The sequence below is a fragment of the Cervus elaphus genome, chromosome 1 (genome assembly GCF_910594005.1).
Source record: "Cervus elaphus chromosome 1, mCerEla1.1, whole genome shotgun sequence".
Classification (NCBI taxonomy): Eukaryota; Metazoa; Chordata; class Mammalia; order Artiodactyla; family Cervidae; genus Cervus; species Cervus elaphus.
This window is the reverse complement of record NC_057815.1, coordinates 51,118,781-51,139,031: the sequence shown is the minus strand read 5'-3', so window position 1 is coordinate 51,139,031 and position 20,251 is coordinate 51,118,781. Positions and strand designations below refer to the sequence as shown.

The 20,251-nt window shown below is 40.3% G+C and overlaps 1 protein-coding gene across 2 annotated transcripts in view; it reads left to right on the top strand.

Moving 5' to 3' along the window:
• The window catches only part of LOC122694136 (calcitonin receptor-stimulating peptide 1), a 65,547-nt gene extending 45,631 nt beyond the window's left edge, over positions 1–19,916 (top strand). The window contains exons 1-5 of one of the 2 annotated variants that reach the window (XM_043902469.1): positions 16,594–16,696; positions 17,741–17,835; positions 18,596–18,733; positions 18,994–19,203; positions 19,767–19,916. In XM_043902469.1, coding sequence (XP_043758404.1) covers positions 17,750–17,835; positions 18,596–18,733; positions 18,994–19,203; positions 19,767–19,782 — 450 coding nt within the window. In that variant the 5' untranslated portion in view covers positions 16,594–16,696; positions 17,741–17,749 and the 3' untranslated portion in view covers positions 19,783–19,916. Of the gene's footprint in view, positions 1–16,593; positions 16,697–17,740; positions 17,836–18,595; positions 18,734–18,993; positions 19,204–19,766 lie in introns of those variants that run through there. The other variant, XM_043902460.1, reaches the window with a different exon arrangement.
• The last annotated feature ends 335 nt before the right edge of the window (positions 19,917–20,251 follow it).

The window sequence follows — 20,251 nt, the reverse complement described above, 5'->3', positions numbered from 1 at the left end:
ATATATTTCTGTATATATATATGTGTGTATATATAATGTGTGTGTATAAATGTGTGAATATATGTGTATATGTACATATATAGTATGTGTATATACTATATATATGTGTATAAGCTATATAGTCTGTGTATATATATAAATAATATATATAAACATAGAGAAATAGGGTAGGTTGAAAGATTCATGCCAAGGAATTGCCTTGTACAATTGGGAGGGTTGGCTAGTCAGTAGGTTGAAAGATTCATGCCAAGGAATTGCCTTGTACAATTGGGAGGGTTGGCTAGTCAGTAGGTTGAAAGATTCATGCCAAGGAATTGCCTTGTACAATTGGGAGGGTTGGCTAGTCAAGTCCAAAATTCCAAGGGTGAGTAGGTAGTCAAGAAAGGAAGGCTGGCATTTGAATCAGTTCTAATGAGGTGGATGAATGTAGAGCCTGTTATACAGAGTGAAGTAAGTCAGAAAGGGGAAGATAAATATCATATACTAACACATATATGTGGAATCTAGATAGATGATACTGATGAATTTATTAGCAGGGAAGCAGTGGAGACACAGACAGAACAGGCTTATGGACACAGGGAAGAGGGAGGAAGGAGATGGTGCGCTGTGTGGAGAGAGTAACATGGACACTTACACTACCATTTGTAAAATAGACAGCCAGTGGGAATTTGTTGTAAGACTCCAGGAACTCAAACAGGGGCTCAGTATCAACCTAGAGGGGCGGGATGGGGAGGGAGATGGGAGCGAGACTCAAGAGGGAGGGGACATAAGTATACCTATGGCTGATTCATGTTGAGGTTTGGCAGAAACAAACAAAATTTTGTAAAGCAATTATCCTTCAGTTAAAAAATAAATTAAAAAAAAAAAAAAAAGAAAGAAAGGAAGGCTGGACATTCTCAAGGTGACACTGCAATATACAGGCAGAATTTTATTCCTCAGGATACCCCAGGCTCTGTTCTTAAAGCCTTTCAACTACTTGGAACAGGTGTACCATAATTATGGAAGATAATCTCTTTTACATAAAGTCAACTAATTATAGATGTGAACCAAATCTATAAACTGTCTCCACAGCAACACCTCAATTAGGGTTTGATTGAATAACAGCACTATAACCTAGCCAAGGTGACACGTAAAACTGACTGTCACAATAATGTTTGAAAAATTCTATGGTGGAGAAAGTATAAAATGCCAGAAACTGACATAGCAGGGGCATCTGTCTTAGTCTATGGGGAGTCAGATGTTTTCTTAAAACTGATGACAATTAACATAAGACCTAAGAGATAAGTAGGAATTAACTAGATAAAGAAGTGGATAGAGAATATTCTAGGATATGGGAAGTATAAGCAAAAGTCCACAGACCAGAGAGAAAGCAACAGAGATGTAATTTTTCTCTTCTTATCAGATGTTTTTTCCTTTCTTTTTTCAGAATACCCACAAGGTGATGGTTGTTCTTTAGCAGAATCTGAGATTTGAATTTTTTTTTTTTGGTCATTATTATATTAGCTTATTGTCATGCATTCAACACTGAATCAGATGAAACTCTATTTTCATGTTTTAATTAGCACTTTCAATTGCTAGTGAGATGAAGCATCCTTTCATGTTTATTTGACATTCAGGTTTTCTCCTCTATAGACTGCCGGTTTTTAACCTTGGCACATATGGGTAGTTTTCTTTTCCATATTGATATGTATGATTTGGATATTACTAGAAATTCTTTGTCTTCATATGTTTTGCACATATATTTCCCAGAGAACATCAGTCCAAACTGGGAGGCACTTTGTAGACTACAGTTGCAGGTGAGTGCAAGGGGACCTTGTTAAATCAGAGAGTGCTGGGGTGACCTCAATGCTGGACTCAAGACTCGCTTCTAGGACAGAGCTCTCATACTGAGCATGAACAATAGGGGCACAGGAAAGGAAAGGGGAAAGGAGACAGCCCATTTCACAAAGCACAGTGGGTTTTTTTAAAAAACAATTCAAATAAATGACAGAAGAGGGAGCTCCAGAATCCTGAAGCTAGGAAATCTGCACTGACTGTCCTCCCTTCTAGGGAGGAAAACTCATCTCATTAATATATAAGTAACAGGAAAAAAAAGTGGTCAAACCTACTCAAAACTACTATCAGAAAAATAGGAAAATTAGTAGCAGAGTAACATTCTTTCAAGCAATGAAAAAAAACCAGAATGACAGATCCACAAATAAAGGAAAACTATATCTACTATTTTAAATAAACAAGATGAATGAAATTAAGAAAATGAGAGAATATATTAAAAAACAACTTAAATTATAATAAAAAACAAGTCAGACATAATATTATTGGAAAAAAGAAAACAGGAATATTTGATAATGCAGCTTATAAAACAGGAAAGGTAGGAAAAAAAAGAAATAACACTTTAGAAATGAAGAATGAAGTAAAAGTAATACATTAGTTAATAAATAGCATAGGTAGTAACATAAAGAGAAACATACAATGAAAGGGAAGAAAATTTTAACTTAAAAATATGAAAGAAATTTTTAAAAAATTAAAAAAAATATGAAAGAAATTAAAAAGGATTTAAGAGAAAGTAACATTAAATATCTGCAAAGTATGTGTCTCTCTGTGTGTGTGTGTAAATTCCTGAAGAAAGTCAAAGCAACTGAAGAGAACAGAACAAATACTACTAATAAAAAATAATCAAACAATCCAATTGAAAAATGAGCAGAAGACCTAAATAGACATTTCTCTAAAGAAACACAGATGGCCAATAAGCACATGAAAATTTGCTCACCATCACTAATTATTAAAGAAATTCAAATCAAACCACAAAGAGGTACTACTTCACACTGGTCAGAATGGCCATCATTAAAAAGTCTACAGATCATAAATGCTGAAGAGGATATGAAGAAATGGGAAGCCTCCTACACTGTTGGTGGGAATGTATGTTTGTATAGACACTGTGAAAACAGTATGGAGGTTCCTCAGAAAATTGAAAACAGAATTACCATATGATCCAGCAGTTCCACTCCTGGGCATATACCTGGACAAAAGTACAATTCAGAAAGATACATGCACCCCTATATTCATAGCGGCACTATTCAGAATAGCCAAGACATGGAAACAAACTAAATGTCCATCAACTGATGAATTAACAAAGATGTGTTATGTATAAATACAGTGGAATTTTCACCCACCCATAAAAAGAATGAAATAATGCCATTTTCAGCGAGCAACATGGATGCAACTAGAGATTGTCATACTAAGTGGGTCAGAAAGAGAAAGATGAATACCATTTGGTATCATTTGTATGTGAAATATAAATACAACACAAATGAAACTATCTATGAAACAGAAACTCAAAGGGAATGGAGGGAGGGATGGAGTAGGCGATTGGGGTTAGCAGATGTACGCTTTTATATACAGAATGGATAAACAACAAGATCCTACCGTATAGCACAGAGAACTATATTCAATATACTATGATAAACCATAATGGAAAAGAATATTTTTAAAAAGAATATATATATAAACAGAATAACTTTGCTGTGCAGCAGAAATTAGCACATTGTAAATCAACTATATTTCAATAAAAATAAAGTCTATTTTTTCTGATATTAGTATAGCCAGTTTTGCTCTCTTTTGGTTACTATTTGCATAGAGTATCCTTTTTCTAATGCTTTTAGTTTTAATACATTTGTGTCTTTGGATCAAAAGGGATTCTTTGGAATATATAGGTTAACCATGTGTTTTTATCCATTTTGCTGATCTTTGTCTTTTAACCAGAGAGCTTAATCCACTTATGTTTAATTAAACCTCCATTCTGCTATTTGTTTTCTAAATGCCTAATAGCTTTTCTGTCCCTCACGTCCTGCATTACTGCCTTCTTTTGTGTTCAGTTGATTTTTTGTAATATATGCTTAAATACATTTCTCATTTCCTTTTTGTAATTCTATAGCTATTTTCCTTGTCACTGGCATAGGGATCACATTTAATGCCCGAAAGTTATACACTCTAATTTCAATCTATACCTGCTAAACTTCAATAACATGCAAAAAACTCAGCTCCAGGGACTTCCCTGGTGGTCCAGTGGTTGCGATTCCACACCTCTACTGCAGGGAGCACAGGTTCCATTCGTGATCATTGAACTAAGATCCTGTATACTGTGCAGCATGGCCAAATTTTTTAAAAAATATAAACAAAAAAACCCCTTTAACTCCATTACATTACATCTCTCTCCCCATCCTTTTCAGTTGGTTGATGTCAAAAATCACATCTTTATACACTTTGTGCCCCAAGACGTTGGTTTCTTTCCTGAGAATCAACCCAATGTGTATACTTAAAGTCTTCTCAGATGTCTTCTGAATTTTCCCTCTGTGTCTGTGTGGTCACTTTCTAATTTCCCTTGTATATGCAGTCATTTTGAGTGGCTTAGTCTTTAATCTGCTTTCCTATAGGAAAAAGAGAAAATTGAACAGGAGAGAAAATGCACGCTGGCCCTTTAAGTTCCTTGGACGTCATAACAGGCAGAGGAGTAAGGCTTGCAAGGATGAGAGGAGGTGCAAAAATGCCCCTCAGATCCTCCTCCTTGCCTCAACCTCTGTGATAAAAACCAGTGATCAGCAGTCAGAGCACAGTTCCCTGATACTTGCAGAACAGGGTCCTTTTGGTCCACTCTGGCTGCCGTAAGCTGTTTGCAGCTCACTTCAGGAACACATGCACAGGTGACTGCCACATAGATTGGGGATGGTAGATTGGTGGGCTGTGACTTGTTGATATGGAATTGGCTAACATAAACTGCAGTTTTTAGTCCAAGTCTTCCCTTTGAAGTTGCAAGCCTTCAACAGACTCCAGAGTTCCAAAGTAATTACATTAGACAGGTTTACCAGCACAGTTGTTGGCACCGTGGGGAGACAGAGACCTGGTACTTCCTACTCTGCTACCTTCTCAGAATCCTCCTCCTGGTCTTTTGTAACAACAGCCAAGCAAGTTAGAGCTGGGTGTGAGTGAAGAGCCTATAAACATTGAGTGAGAACTTAGTAGTGATCAGGATGGCAATAATGAATTGTTGTGATGCCTGTTTCAGTCTTCCAGAGGCTATCTTCTTGGTCTCTTCTCAGCCTTGTCTGGTTTAACGGAGGTCGTCAGGCAGGGGACACCTGACAAGTGGGCGTTTTGTAGTTTCTCTCAGGAGCCACCGTTGTAGTGAAGACAAAGTCTGTGATGTGGAAAAGACTCAGTGATTCAGGCTGCATCCCTGGATAATAGTGCTCTGAGGACATGAGTAGAAACTGTGTTTCTCTTTCCAGGCAAATATCCTTGTAGCTGGTGTGATATCAGCTAACTTTCTGATGTCAGTCTTGTATTGATTTCTGTAATTCAAAGTCAAATTTTGGCATCAAAGACCAAAAGGATTTTATATGTCCTTTGGAAACCCTTCAGCCCTGGGTCAGTTGTCCTTAGCACACTTTAAGCAGTAAGCAGTAGTCACACACACTTAAGAAATCAATGCCTAACTTCTCTTCAGCACCAATAAGCACCAACCACAGCAAACCTCCAATTAAAATAAGAAATAAGAAAATAAGTTAAAATAAGAATGTGAAGAATGGGTTCATAGAAGATCCCAAAGACTCAGAGATCACAGGTTAGAGAATTGTTGTTTTTTTTCTGCTTTGTCTTGTGGTCAATCTGAGACAACTTGTTTCTTTTGCCTCAGAAGTTAAGGAGTTTTCACTGGGCCAAAATTAGGCTGTGAAATCCTTTTTGCTCTCTCTATAGGAAGATAGATTTCAGGTCCTGCAGGTGACAGCAGGATGAGGTGGAGGTTGTTAGAAATGTTATTCTTACCTCTATGGTGTACTTCAGCATTAAATGTTTCAACAAGCCCTCTTCTGTTAATTTGACTTCTCTACAGTCTTAAGAGGTACAGGGTAAATTTTGATCATATGTAGATATTAGATCATATATAGATCATATTCTGTAAGTCATTCTAGTGACTTGACTTTTTCCTAAGTCTAGAAAATAGTAGTATCTAATGAAAATAGTTGTGAGGAACACTTCAGTCTTATTCTTTAATTTTACTAAAATGAGAAGGGGAGTTAAGGAGGTGGACATAGAACAACAAAGAACAAATGAGGGACACTACAGTGGTGATGAGATTTCCTTGGAGGTTAGTTGAGAGACACGGATTATAACTATTTATTTTGTGTGTGTGTGTGTGGAGACCCCAGCCTGACTTACTGGTGAGTTCTTCTGAGAGAAGCCATTTTCAGGGAAGGCATCCTTCAGTCCAGTTTTCAATGGGACTGGTTTTCCATGAGCTTTGTTTTCTCAAGTTTTGAAGCTCATACCCTTACTAGGAGGTTTATTGCCCCACGATCCTTTATCCATTTTCCACTAAGCTGCTTACTCACATGTGACAGTCCCAATTCAGTTTTTGAAATAGAAGCTACTTTAGGTATTTTAACAGAAAGGGATTTCATATAGGGAACTAGATGTTAAAAAATAATGTATGTAGTTCTGGAAGATGCTACAGTTACCATAACCAAAAGATGGGGACTCAGAAGTCCGCACACTTGAACTGTAGACAGGAAGAAAATCCCATGAAGCCTGAGATCCAGGGATTGGAACACTGCCCCTGGTGTTGCCACAGCTACCTTGGAGAAGGGAAAGGCCACCCACTCCAGAAGGGAAAGACCTGGAGAATTCCATGGACTGTATAGTCTATAGGGTCGCAAAGGGTCGGATACGACTGAGCGACTTTCACTCACCTTTCCACAGTCATGAAATGTTGGGCCCTGCTGTCGAACACCTGGTTTCTTGACTGCTCATCAGCAGAAAACAGAAGAGCAGAAATACAGATCTGTCCAACTCTGTTTTTCTTTTCTCACATGAGAAATGTAATTGGAAAAAAAATAATCGTCTAAGACAGTTGCTTTAAGGAAGTATGGGAACAGTTAGGCTTTAGTTTTCCTAGTTAGTAGGCAGCTTGAAAGGATCCTGAGAATTTCCATGAAAACAGCCAAGTGCTTTAAATATTTCCAAAGTGCTAAGGGTAAAGCTTAAGCCAAAGGAATGAATGTCTAATAATGGAACTTCATCCATTAGTGAGAGAAACTCGTCTTTCTCTCAGTGCTGGAAGGGCACATCAGATCTTAACGTATAAATGATTTCTAACAGTTTTACCCCTGGCTTACTGCTGCCTGTGGTTACGGTTATCCAACAGGAAACAGAGTCCTCACCTGATGTTCCATTTCTTACCACATAAGAATGCAGTGTATTCTCATGTATAATTTTATCATTGAGATCAAGAATTGGGTTGTCCTCCCATCCAAGTACTAACCAGGCCTGACCCTGCTTAGCTTCTGAGACCAGACGAGATGAGGCACATTCAGGGTGGTATGGGAGTACACATGTCCACCCAGGGCTGATTCATGTCAGTGTATGGCAAAAACCATCACAATATTGTAAAGTAATTAGCCTCCAATTAAAAAAAAAGAATTGGGTTGTCCTGTTACAGGCCCTCACTCTCCTCCATTGTTAGGAAAAACACACATGAGTACACATAATGGAATGTACCAAGGAGGGATTTTGTGTTAGTTGCCTTACTCTGCACAGGGAGAACACTGTGGACTGAGCATGTAGGACTCAAGCCAAGAACTGACAGGAGCCCATGAGACACTCACTTGTTGGTACCCCCAACCTCTGCCCCTGTGATGAGTCTGCCAGGACAATTTTTAAATGTCTAGGTGAAAGAGACTCCTAAAACTTTTATAATTGAGCTTATATATATATTTTTTAATTTTTTTATTAGTTGGAGGCTAATTACTTTACAATATTGTAGTGGTTTTTGCCATACATTGACATGAATCAGCCATGGATTTACATGTATTCCCCATCCCAATGCCCCCTCCCACCTCCCTCTCCACCCGATCCCTCTTTCTCTTTAAATTCTCATTATTTTATTAGAATATACCTTGGAGTCAATCATTCTGGGTACATTTTCCAGGGTACTCTGTACATTCTTTCAATATATGATTTCAAGTTGCCTTTTATTTCAGTATGCTTTTCTTCAATGATTTTTTTCCCTTTTTATGTTAATTTCTGCTGTATGGCAAAGTAATTGTTATACACACACACACACACATATTCTTTTAAAAATATTCTCCATTATGGTTTATCATAAGATATTGAATATAGTTCTCTGTGCTATACAGTAAGACCTTGTTGTTAATCCATTCCATATATAAAAGCTTACATCTGCTAAAGCTCCCACTGCATCCCTCCCAAACCCTCCCCGCTTGGCAACCATAAGTGCATTCTCTATGTCCATGAGTCTGTTTTTGTTTTGTATATAGGTTCATCTGTGTCATATTTTAAATTCTACATATAAGCGATATCATATAGTATTTGTCTGTCTTTCTGACTTGCCTCACTTAGTGTGATAATCTCTAGTCACACCCATGATGCTGCAAATGGCATTATTTTATTCTTTTTTATTCTTTATTTTTTTAAAAAAACTATTTATTTTTGGCTGAGTCTATATTGCTGGGCAGGCTTTTCTATAGTTGTGAATGGGCTTCTCATCACAGTGGCTTCTTTTGTGGAGCATGGGCTCTAGGGTACACAGGCTTCAGTACCTGCAGCTCTCAGGCTCCAAAGCTCAGGCTTAATTGCCCTGTGGTATGTAGGATCTTTCCAGATCAGGGATTGAACCAGGGTCTCCTGCATTGGCAGGCATATTCTTTACCACTGAACCACAAGGGAAGCCCCTATTCTATTCTTTTTTATGATTGAGTAGCAGTCCATTGTATATATGTACCACATCTTCTTCATCCATTCATCTATTGATGGACATTTAGGTATCTCCATGTTTTGTGAACAGTGCTGCTATGAACATCTGGGTGCATGCATCTTTTTGACTTACAGTTTTGTGTGAGGAGGAGTAAGATTGCTGGATCACATGGTAATTCTGTTTTTGGTTTGGTTTTCTGAGGAACCTCCATACTGTTTCCACAGTGGCTCTACCAACTTACATTCCCACCAACAGTGTAGGAGGGCTCCCTTTTTTCCCACATCCTCTCCAACATTTGTTATTTGTAGAGTTTTCATTTTTATTTATTTGGCTGTGCTGCACAACTTGTGGGATCTTAGTTCCCTGACCAGGGATTGAACTCAGGACCCTGGCAGTGAGAGTGTGGAGTCTTAATCACTGGCCCACCAAGGAATTCCTTGTAGAGTTTTTAATGATGGCCATTTTGACTGATATGAAGTGGTACTTCATTGCAGTTCTGATTTGCATTTCTTTAATAATTAATGACATTGACCAAGTTTTCATGTGCCAATTGGCCTCTGTATTTCTTCTTTGCAGAAATGTCTGTTTAGGTATCCTACCCATTTTTTGATCGGGTCTTTTTTTACTGTTGCTGTTGAGTTGTATGAGCTGTTTGTATAGTTTGGAAATTAAGCCCTTGTCAGGCAGATTGGTTGCAAATATTTTCTCCCATTCCATAAATTGTCTTTTTGAAAACAGACAGTTTATGGTTTCCTTTGCTGTGCAAAAGCTGGCAAGTTTGATTAGGTCTGATTTATTTTTGTTTTAATTTCTTTTTTTTTTTTTTTCTATTGCCTTGGGAAACTGACCTAAGGAAACATTAGCACATATTATGTCAGATAATGTTTTGCCTATGCTCTCTTTTAGTTTTATGGTGTCCTGTCTTATGTTTAAGTCTTTAAGCTATTTTGAGTTTATTTTTGTGTATAGCGAGAGGGTGTTAATTCCATTGGTTTACATGCAGGTATCTGTCACACTTTCCCAGTACTACTTGCTGAATAGACTTTCTTTTTCCAATTGTATATTCTTGCTTCTTTTGTCGAAGATAATTTACTGTAGGTGTGTGGGCTTATTTCTGGACTCCCTATTCTGTTCCGTTCATCCATACGTCTATTTTTATGCCAACATCACACTGTTTTTTCTTCTTTTAAGATTTTTTTTGGATGTAAATAATTTTTAAAGTCTTTAAAGTCTTTATTGGGTCCCATAGGGTCACAAAGAGTCAGACATGCCTAAAGCAACGTAGCATGCGTGCATGCACATACATATGTCCCCTCCCTCTTAACCTCCCTGCTACCCCCTACCTCTTCCTACCCCTCTAGGTTGTTACAGAGCCTTAGTTTGAGTTTGCTGAGTCATACGGCAAATTTCCATTGGTTATCTATTTTACGTATTGTAGCGTATATGCGTCCATGCTCCTCTCTCCATTCATAGCACCCTCTCCTTTCTTCCCTCTACCTGTATCCATAAGTCTGTTCTCCATGTCTGCATCTCCATTGCTGTCTGGCAAATAGTTCATCAGTACCATCTTTCTAGATTCCACATATATGTGTTAGTATATGATATTTGTTTTACTATTTCTGACTTACTTCACTTTGTATAATAGGTTGTAGGCTCATCCACTTCATTAGAACTGACTCCAATGTGTTTCTTTTTATGGCTGAGTAGTATTCTATTTTATATATGTACCACAGCTTCTTTATCCATTCATCTGTCAATGGACATCTAGGTTGCTTGCATTTCCTAGCTATTGTAAATAGTGCTGCAATGAATATTGGGGTCCATGTGTCTTTTTCAATTTTGGTTTCCTCAGGGTATATGCCTTAAAGTGGCATTGCTGGGTTGTATGGTAGTTTTATTTCTAGTTTTTTTTTTTTAAAGAACTCTCCATACTGTCTTCCATTAGTGGCTGTATCAGTTTATATTTCCATCAACAGTGCAAGAGGATTCTAAAAGGTATTTTGTTGTTTTACATTCCCTTTTTGATATTTCATTGTTAAAGAAATGCAATCAATTTCTGTATGTTAATCTTATACCCTGCTACTTTGCTGAATTAGTTTATCAGTTCTAATAGTTTTTGTGTAGATTCTTTAGGACTTTCTATATATATATATAGTAGCATGTCATCTGCATAAATTACAATTTTACCTCTTCCCTTCCAATCTGAATACTATTTATTTCTTTTTCTTGTCTGATTATTGTGGCTAGGACTTCCAATACTATGCTAATAGAAAAGGTGAGAGTGGGAATCCTTGGCTTATTCCAGATTTTAGTGGGAAGGCTTTCAGCTTTTCACCATTAAGTATTATATTGACTGTGGGTTTGTCATAAATAGCTTTTACTATGTTGTGAGATGTTCTCTCCATATTCACATTGGTAAGAGTTTTTGTCATGAATTGACTTTGAATTTTCAGATAAAATAGACCTTAAATTAAAAAAAGTTACAAGAGAAAAAGAAGGACATTCTATAGTAATAAAAGGCTCAATACAGCAAGAAAGTATATTAACTATAAAAATTTTCACATGCACTAACAGATGCAAACTACATGAAGCAAAAGCTGACAGAATTGATGGTAGAAATAGACAGTTCTTCAATAGTAGCTGAAGACTTCAATACCCTACTCCCAATAATGGATAGAACAACCAAACAGAAGATAAAGAAATAGATTACTTAACACTGTAAACCAACTAGATCTAATAGACACCTATGGAACACTTTACCAAAAAATAATAGCATACATATTCTTCCCATTCTTCTCACCTGGACATTTTCTAGGATAGACCATTTGTTAGGCCACCAATTAAATCACAATCAACTAAAAAGATAGATATCATAAAAAGTACCTTCACCAGTCACAACAGGTAAAGTTAGAAATCAGTAACAGAAAAACATCAGAACTTGTAGAAATGAAGCTACACTTTGAAACAAACAATGGATCAGAGAAATAAGAGAAGTCAGAAAATGCTTACAGATGAATGAAAACGAAAATTCAATACACCAAAACTTATGCGATGCTGTGAAGGTAGTGTTAACGGGGAAAATTACAGCCTCAAATGCTTATGTTAAAAATCAAGAAAGATCTGAAATCAACAACCTACCTTTGCAACTTAAGAAACTAGAAAACAAAGAACAACTGAATTCAAAACTATCAGAAGGAATGAAATATTACATTACAGCAGAGATGAAGCAGTGGAGCTTAGATAAACAGTGGAGAAAACCAATGAATACAAAACTGGTTCTTCAAACACATTGACAAAATTAACAAAGTTTTAGCTAGATGGACTAAGGGGAAAAAAAGAAGACTAAATTACTAAATCAGAAACAATACCACATTAATTACCACCAATTTTATAGTAATAAAAAAATAATAAGTGAATACTGTGAAAAACTGTATAGCAACAAGTTGGCTAACCTAGATGAACTGGACAAATTCCTAGAAACACAAAATCTACCAAGACTAAATCTTGAAGAAATAGATAATCCAAATACACATATAACTAGCAAGGAGATTGAATCAGTAAACAAAAATCTTCTAGTAAAGAGAAACTCTGGATCTGAAGGCTTCACTGATGAATACTACAAACACTTAAAGAAAACTAATACCAATGCTACTCAAAAATTTCCAAAAACTTAAAGAGAAAGCGCCACATCCTAACCTATCCTACAAGGCCAACATTATCCTGATACCAAAGTCAGATTCTGCAATGAAAAAAGCAAAGCAAAACAAAAACCCTAGCATCCAATATCCCTCATGATCGTGGACATAGAAATCCTCAACAAAATACCAGAAATTGAATTCAGCAGCACATAAAAAGACTATAACATAACCAAATGAGAATAATTCCTGGAATGCAAGAATGATTTGAAATATGAAAATTGATGAATTAGTTACTCCACAGTAAAAGAATGATTGGAATAAAATGCACATGATTATCTTCAATGATACAGAAAATGTATCTGGAAAACTTGAACACCCTTTCATGATAAAAAACTTTCAACTAGGAACAGAAGGAAAGTGCCTCTACATAATTAAAGCTATGTATGAAAAATCCAACAGTAACATTGAGTATAGTGTTACTATACTAACATTGATGAAAAACTCAAAGCTTTCCCTCCAAGATCTGGAATAAGATTCCCACCGGAAACCATAAAACTCCTAGAAGAAAACATACTCAGTAAACTTGACATTGATCTTAGCAATATCTTTCTAGATATTCCCAGGCAAGGGAAACAAAAGCAAAATTAAACAAATGGGACTACATTAAACTAAAAAGCTTCTGCATAGCAAGGGAAATCATGAATAAAATGAAGAGACAACCTACTAAAAGAAAGAAAATATTTGTAAATTATATATTGAATAGGGATTAATATCCAAAACTCTATAAAGCCTCACAAACTCAATAGCAAATAAAAGGGGAGGGGGAGAAGATCTGAATAGATATTTTTCCAAAGAAGAAATACAGATGCCTAATAAGTACACGAAAAGGTGCTCAGAAATTCTAATCAGAGAAATGCAAATCAAAACCAACAGTGAATATCACATCACACCTGTTAGAATGCCTATTAGAAGAAGCCAAGAGGGCTTCCTGGTCTGGTGGACCAGTGGTTAAGAATCAACCTTGCAATGCAAGGGACACCAGTTCGTTTTCTGGTCTGGGAAGATCCCACGCTGTTGTAACAACTAAGTCCGCACAGCCAAACTACTGAGCCCACGTACTGCAAGTAAAGAAGCCCATACCTTGAGAGCACAGGCTCTGCACCAAGAGTTCACTTGTCAAAGCAGAGATGGGCTCAGAGGAGAATGGTTTTATGTCTCATAGTAAGAGACTCTAGACTTTAAAAAAAAACCCAAAAAACAACAACAAAAAAACCCCTTAGGGTTAACCTTGCTTTCCTTGTCTCATTCCTGGAAACTTTGATGGGGAAACCAATTCTGCATGCTAAATAAAATGTCTCTGAAATATGTGAGCTCACAATTTTGAAATCATTTGAAAGCTGTGCTACCTAAGTAGGTCTGGTTTCTCTGCTGACTGGGATTAGAGTCCTATAATAGCGTGGAGACTGGCTGGTAAATCTGCCACAGTAAATGAATTTCCATTATTTAACAAACACTGGGTGAGTGCCACCTGGTGTGCAACACACTCTGTGTTTCAAAGAAAGGACTTGGGGTTTTTGTCTGTCAATTTGTATTTGAACCTTGCCCTCAACTCAGCATCAGCATACCTTAGAAATTCAGAGTACTTGATGGATGAGTTAATCTTAATCCCTCTCTATCTGGACAGACTGACTTTTCAAGAAAAGCTGGAGTTGCTGGAGGCTGCATTTGCAGCCTCTGGGAGCAGACCCTGAAGATTTCAAGAGTGGGGAATGAATGTGAGCTTGGAAGGCTGATAGGACACGTGGAAGCCAGGAGTAGAGTTCTGAGCCCACATAGTCCCAGCGTTATAAATTTGGCTTTTGAAGTCCTCCTTTCTGAACCATTTTGCATCACCATTGCACTGGTGAAGGCAATGGTTCTCTCAATAGGAAAAGGCAATCCAAGGACACCCCTACTTAGAAATGACTTCAGATCAGAAACCTCGGGTTTGGGGAGTCATTTTGGCAAAACTGTTTCCCACCTGAGTTTTAAAGCCTTGCCTACAACAGTCTTAAGTGGCAGAGCCCACTTAAATGCTGCAAAATATCTGCATTGCCGCGGTCGTCAATTTGGTCTTGGGACCGAGCCCCCAAATCCCTGTCTGGGTCTCAGCCCATGATTTCTGCTTCTAGACACCAGGATAGAAGGAGCCCGCGGTCCGCCATCCTGAATCCTTCCCTTGCACATCTTCCCTTTCCCGGCTCTGTGCCCAATCGCACTCGCCCGCTTCCGACTGGTTAGCCCCTACCGCTGCAACCCTGCCAGAGGAGAGCTAGTTTCAGACACCCAGTTTCCCTGCCCCAAGATTTTATTCCCTTGCATCAGTGCCACCCCTGGGTTTAAGAAGCAGAAAATAGGAATAAGGGCATCTTGGAAGTTAGATGTCCTGAACCCTGAGAGCACCAACCTGCAGGGGAAGAGATGTGCCGCGAGGCAGGCGTGTCGAATGGAATGAGGCTTGACACTGAGGTCTGGGTGTAAACCTGTGGCTCGGTCACTCATGTCTCATTTCAGCTAGTATCAGTTCTCCCCGAGAAAAGAAGCTACCTGGGATCTGTGTTTTTTCCCCCCGCTCCGCAATGCCGCTGCAGTGCTTGCGGCGCTGGAGGGTCTCTACAGGCTGCGTGGATCATGTGCTGTGCGCTCAGACCCAGTGATCCTGTGTACAGTGAGAAGCGTCTTTCTCTGCGTTTTACCTGCTGGGGACAAGTCAGGACCTCGGACCTTCCCGGAAGGCTTAGAGCAGTCGCTCCAACAGGGAGATCCAGAAACCTGTTGAGCAGGGTGTAGGAGGGTCGAGGTGCTGGGCAATCGGGCTTTACAGAGCACGTTTATTCCTGAGAGTCATGGACGCAGGACATATTCCTGCTGCTGTGTGCTGTGAGCTTGCTGCCGGACTGTGAGCATCACCTGGATGCCCCGGTGCACCAGGGTCATCTTGTGAGTGCCTGCGGTGAGGGAGCGCGCACTTGTTTGGAGTCAGTGCTGAGTTTGTGGGTGTGCAAGAGTAGACAGAAGCCCGCATGGGATTACACTCCCGCAGGACTCTTCAGCACCATCAAGCTTGGCGGGCTTTCTAGCAGAGGACTGAATTGCAGTAGATGAGGGTGCAGGGTCACTGGAACATCTTGGCAAACAGCAGCCGGAAGCAAGGGGCAGCTGGGCAAATGGTTGGGGAAGGAGGGTGAGCATTAGCTGATGAATGTTGGGGGAGGAGGCGTGGGGCTAGAAGTCCGCTTGGAAGCTGGGAGGCATCTAAGCCTTGCACTTCCCTGCTCAGGCTCAGCGGGGTATCCAGCCCCTCCTTACCCAGTGAAGGACCACCCAGCCTGACTCCAGGTAGCTGCGGAGGGTGTTGATTGGGAAAGTGTATCGAGATCCCACGGAATCTTCTATGAACTTCCCTGGTAAGCTCTTCCAGATCCCTAACTGGGTAGAGAACAGGTACATGGTTAGTAATGATATCATTCCCTCAAGACTGGAATATGATTCCCATTTCAGAGATAAGTATGTTGAGACTTTACTAGTTTCTAGCCCACAATCCTACCACCTGGCAAAGTTATAGCCAGAGCAGAGTTGAAATCTGACAAAGTTCCTGGACTTCTATCCTTTCCTCTCCACATGCCCTGCTCTGCTGTGCATGCTTCCTGCTGCCTGAATCCAACACCCCGCTTGGGCACAGAATCATCACCTCTGCTGCGCATTATCCCTGAAATTCTCTTGGACGGGGGTCTATAGTCAAATCTAGGGGGGGTCAGTGTTCTCTGTAATGCTGGATTCTATTCTACAGGATAGCACGGCTGGGGATGGAGTGGGACGCGTGCTTGTTCAAAATCCTTGAAAGCAAACAGGTAAAGTTAACTGTGACGTCAAATTGTCCTCAAATTCCAACTTACTTTTCCTGTGTTTTTCGTTTGTCCTCACCAACCCCCCTCTGTGCCCCCCTCCCACCCCCGCCATCAATGACCTCAATGCAAATACAAGTGGGGTGGTACTTCTGGATGCTCCATGTTCTGGACGCAAGTGGTGACACAATCCTTCTGGGGCTCACATCCTTCCCCTCATTGGTTGCCCGGAGCTCCTGGAACCCCCCTAGACCCACAGCAGCGGGAATAAAAGCAGCTGCTCATGCTGGGAGGATTCAGAGGCATTCAAGTGTCTCCACCACTTCTGCCAGAGTGCAGTCGCCTGCCGCCAAAGCTACTGCTGCTGCTCCTTCCTCTGCTCCCAGCCACCTTGTGCCGGCTGTCAGGTAAGCCCGGAGATTCCTGCTTAGCTGGGATTCTGTTTCTCTTTCTCCCCTTGCTTCCCTCCCTCTCTCCAGTACTTTTTCTTAGCGGATCTCTTCCTGTCTCAACGGCTCTGTCCACTCCTGTCCAAGTCTCTTCACACACACTGAGTTACTCTGCAAGACTCCTTCCACAGGTAACAGTGGATGGTCTCAGTTTGCAAACTCTCTTCTTCACTCTTTTCGTGCCTAGGAGGGCTCCAGTCTCTTTCCCGCGGCTCATGTGCTTAGGTCAGTCTGGGATGCTGGAGCTTCCGGGTACTGCAGGCTGATCCTGATGCAGGAATAGCTTTGTGCGGCCAGTGCTGTCACGGGTCACATCTCATGCCTAGCAGACCGGGGGAAATGTGTTTGGAACCCAGGACAGTGCAGGCAGGTGGGAAACAGGCACAGTGACTGAAAGGCAGACAGTCATTAAATGAAAGCCCCTGTTGTGGGTTCTGGGAACTTTTTCCCCAGTTTCCGTCCTGGGTCCCAATTTGAGACTCTGCCAACTTGCTTCTTACAGGGTCCTCTTTGCAAAAGTGTGGAGTGACTGACTGGTAGAATTTAGTTCTTTAGTTTCTCAAGGATTCCAACTACAGTGATAAGTCCTCTCTAACCCCCTCCCCCAATCAGGTAGGAGGGAAAACCCAGCACTGGGATGACAGCTTTGAGTTGTACAAGGGGAAAAGCTGTGGTGACAGGTACAGACAGACCCAGTCTGTCTCCCAGGAGTCCTGGCCAACAGGTTGTATGTGAGAGTGTGTGGGGTGCTGGGGAGGGGGCTATCTTCAGAAATTTCCTCACCCTGTTCTCCCGGAAGGTTTCTTTTTCTAAACCAAGCATCCTACAGGCTTACTGGATCATCCAGAAGTCTACTTTGCCAAGGAGGTGAAGGGGAGTGAAATGACCAGCCTGAAGCCAGGATGCAAGGGAATTAGAGGCATAGGCAGGAGCGGAGCCCAGATCAGTGGGCTCAGGGAATTTGGACCTGCTACAGGTGGTGACATTATTCTTCCCTTACAGAGAGGTGTCATGGGATTCTGGAAGTTCCCCCCATTCTTGGTCCTCGGCATCCTGGTCTTGTACCAGGCAGGCATGTATCACGCAGCACCACTCAGGTAAGAAAGCCCTGCTAGGGTTCTCTCACCTCCCCTGGCCCCTGGTTCATAAAATTCTGTGTTCCCAGTTGTACCATGCTATATCTGGCTTTCATGGAGGGGTTGGTAATGAATGAATGTAAACTATATATAAATTTATCATTTTTATGAGGCAAAGATATGTAGCACACAGTTTACAAATAGACATAAGACATACACATTATATTCTTATTGTAAATTTCATATAACTTATTTCTTTTTACCAAATATTTGTATCTTTAGGAAATCTATTTATTACTTTAACCATAATTTGAGAAATGGATCGCATCCTAATCTGCTAATTATTTTGCCAACAAATTTGTTATTTAGATGTATGGGACCTATATATCTAATTTCTCACCTTCATTTAGAATACACTAAATGGAAACCATTTTCAGATTTTAACTACCATTATCATTTAATTTTTAATAATGGCTGTATTTAACACTAAGTTCATAAAATTCCTGAAAATCTAACCATCAGTTTTCCCAGGCCCAGATAATCTACTAGAGAAACCTCTAGTAGAGCAAACCACTTCTTTGAGGTCACACCAGAGCCTAAATTCTGGAAAAGCAGCATTTTTGGATGGATTACTGGCCTCTTGCCCTCTCCATTGAAAGATGGGGCAGTCACATCCTCAGGGGAAGTCGCAGAAACCAGGAAACCTAGCTGCTTATCCTAGATGTGGGGGTATTGGGCGGCGGGGCTCAGAGCTGGTGTTGGACTTGCTTCCCCTCCCTAGGTCTGTCTTTGATGGTCGTTTTGATCCTGCTACCCTGGATGAGGAGGAATCACGCCTCCTACTGTCTGCGATGGTGAATGACTACGAGCAGATGAGGGCTCGGGAGTCGGAGAAGGCTCAGAAGACCGAGGGCTCCCGGTGAGATGCCCTGCCCCACCCAACACAAGGCATCCTCTCCCTCCTGTCCTGCCCAGAAAGGCATATCCTGGAGCCACCTTTGGGTTTTCTGACACCCCTAAAAATGTCTATGGGGAGTGATTGTGGCCCTTTCTCCAATGGCCTGTGATATTCTGCTGTTATGACCATTTCTGGCAGAAATACTTAAGGTTTATTGGTGCCTCTCAGAGTAGTAATTTTCCATGATGATTCTGTGGGGCAGCACCTACTATCAGTAACAGGCCTTTCCTTTTTCTCTATCCTGAAAATCAGCATCCAGAAGAGAGCCTGCAACACTGCCACCTGCATGACCCATCGCCTGGCAGGCTGGCTGAGCAGATCTGGGAGTATGGTGAGGAGCAACTTGTTGCCGACCAAGATGGGTTTCAAGATCTTCAGTGGGCCCCGCAGGAACTACTGGTTTTAAGCAGTGAAATGATTCTCAGAATAAGGTGACTGCTCTTTGTACTATTAGGTGGGAGGGTAACTGACTGGCTACTTCAGGGTGCAGTCCACACTCTAACCCTTCATGGATTCATATGGGTGAAAAATCCACAGGGGAAGGAGCCCACACCAGTGTCTGGAGAAAGAACATAGAGTCCCAATAGCTGAAAACCCTAAAACTTGGGTTCATTTTTCTCTATTTTTTCAGTCTCTTCTTGTGACACTGAGATCCTCTGCCAGGAAATATTGATTGTGTTTATTTAAAACATGGTTCTCTGGATTATAACTGTGACTATTCTAGCATTTGAGTTTGAAAGGCAATTATTTTCTCCTTTTAGAGTATGCCCTACTATGTCACGTACATCTGAATTCAGAGTATAGACTTGGGTTCAATCTGTCTGTCTGTCCCCTACTAACCATATGATTATGGTCCTGACCCACTCTGAGCCTCAGCTTTCATCTAACTCGAATGCAACAACAGTATCATCAATATAAAAAAATAATTGTGATAATACATGACAGGAGCTTCTTAACTAATAAGTAATATTTGTTACATTTTTCCCCCTCCTAGGTCACCAGGAAGTTGAACTCTACTTTTAGTTTGCATGAAGGCACCTTACAAAAAAAGAAAATAGCATGGAAGATACCCATGTATGCATGCTTCTCGATATTGAAAACACTCTTCTTTCCCTTGAAATAAACTAAATGCAGAATAAAATAATTGCAGTTGTCTAGTGTGCATCTTTTTTTATATCAATGTATTTGATTCTGTATTTAATAAATATGACACATATCTCATTGGCTTATCTGGTAGCAAATCTGGGCCCTGTCAGCCAACCTGTCAGCTATTCTGCTAAACCTCAGGGGCACATGAGGTCACTGCCTTCTGGGTGTCTGGGGGTGCATAGTAATGCTGAGCCTCAGTGTAACTCTTTGTTTAAAGAAATGGTCTCATTTGTACACTTCATCAAGATAAAAAATATATTTTCAATACACTTAAAAGGAGTGATGCTGTTTTTCCCAAAGAACCTCAGAGACCTGTGAACAGTTTGTGAC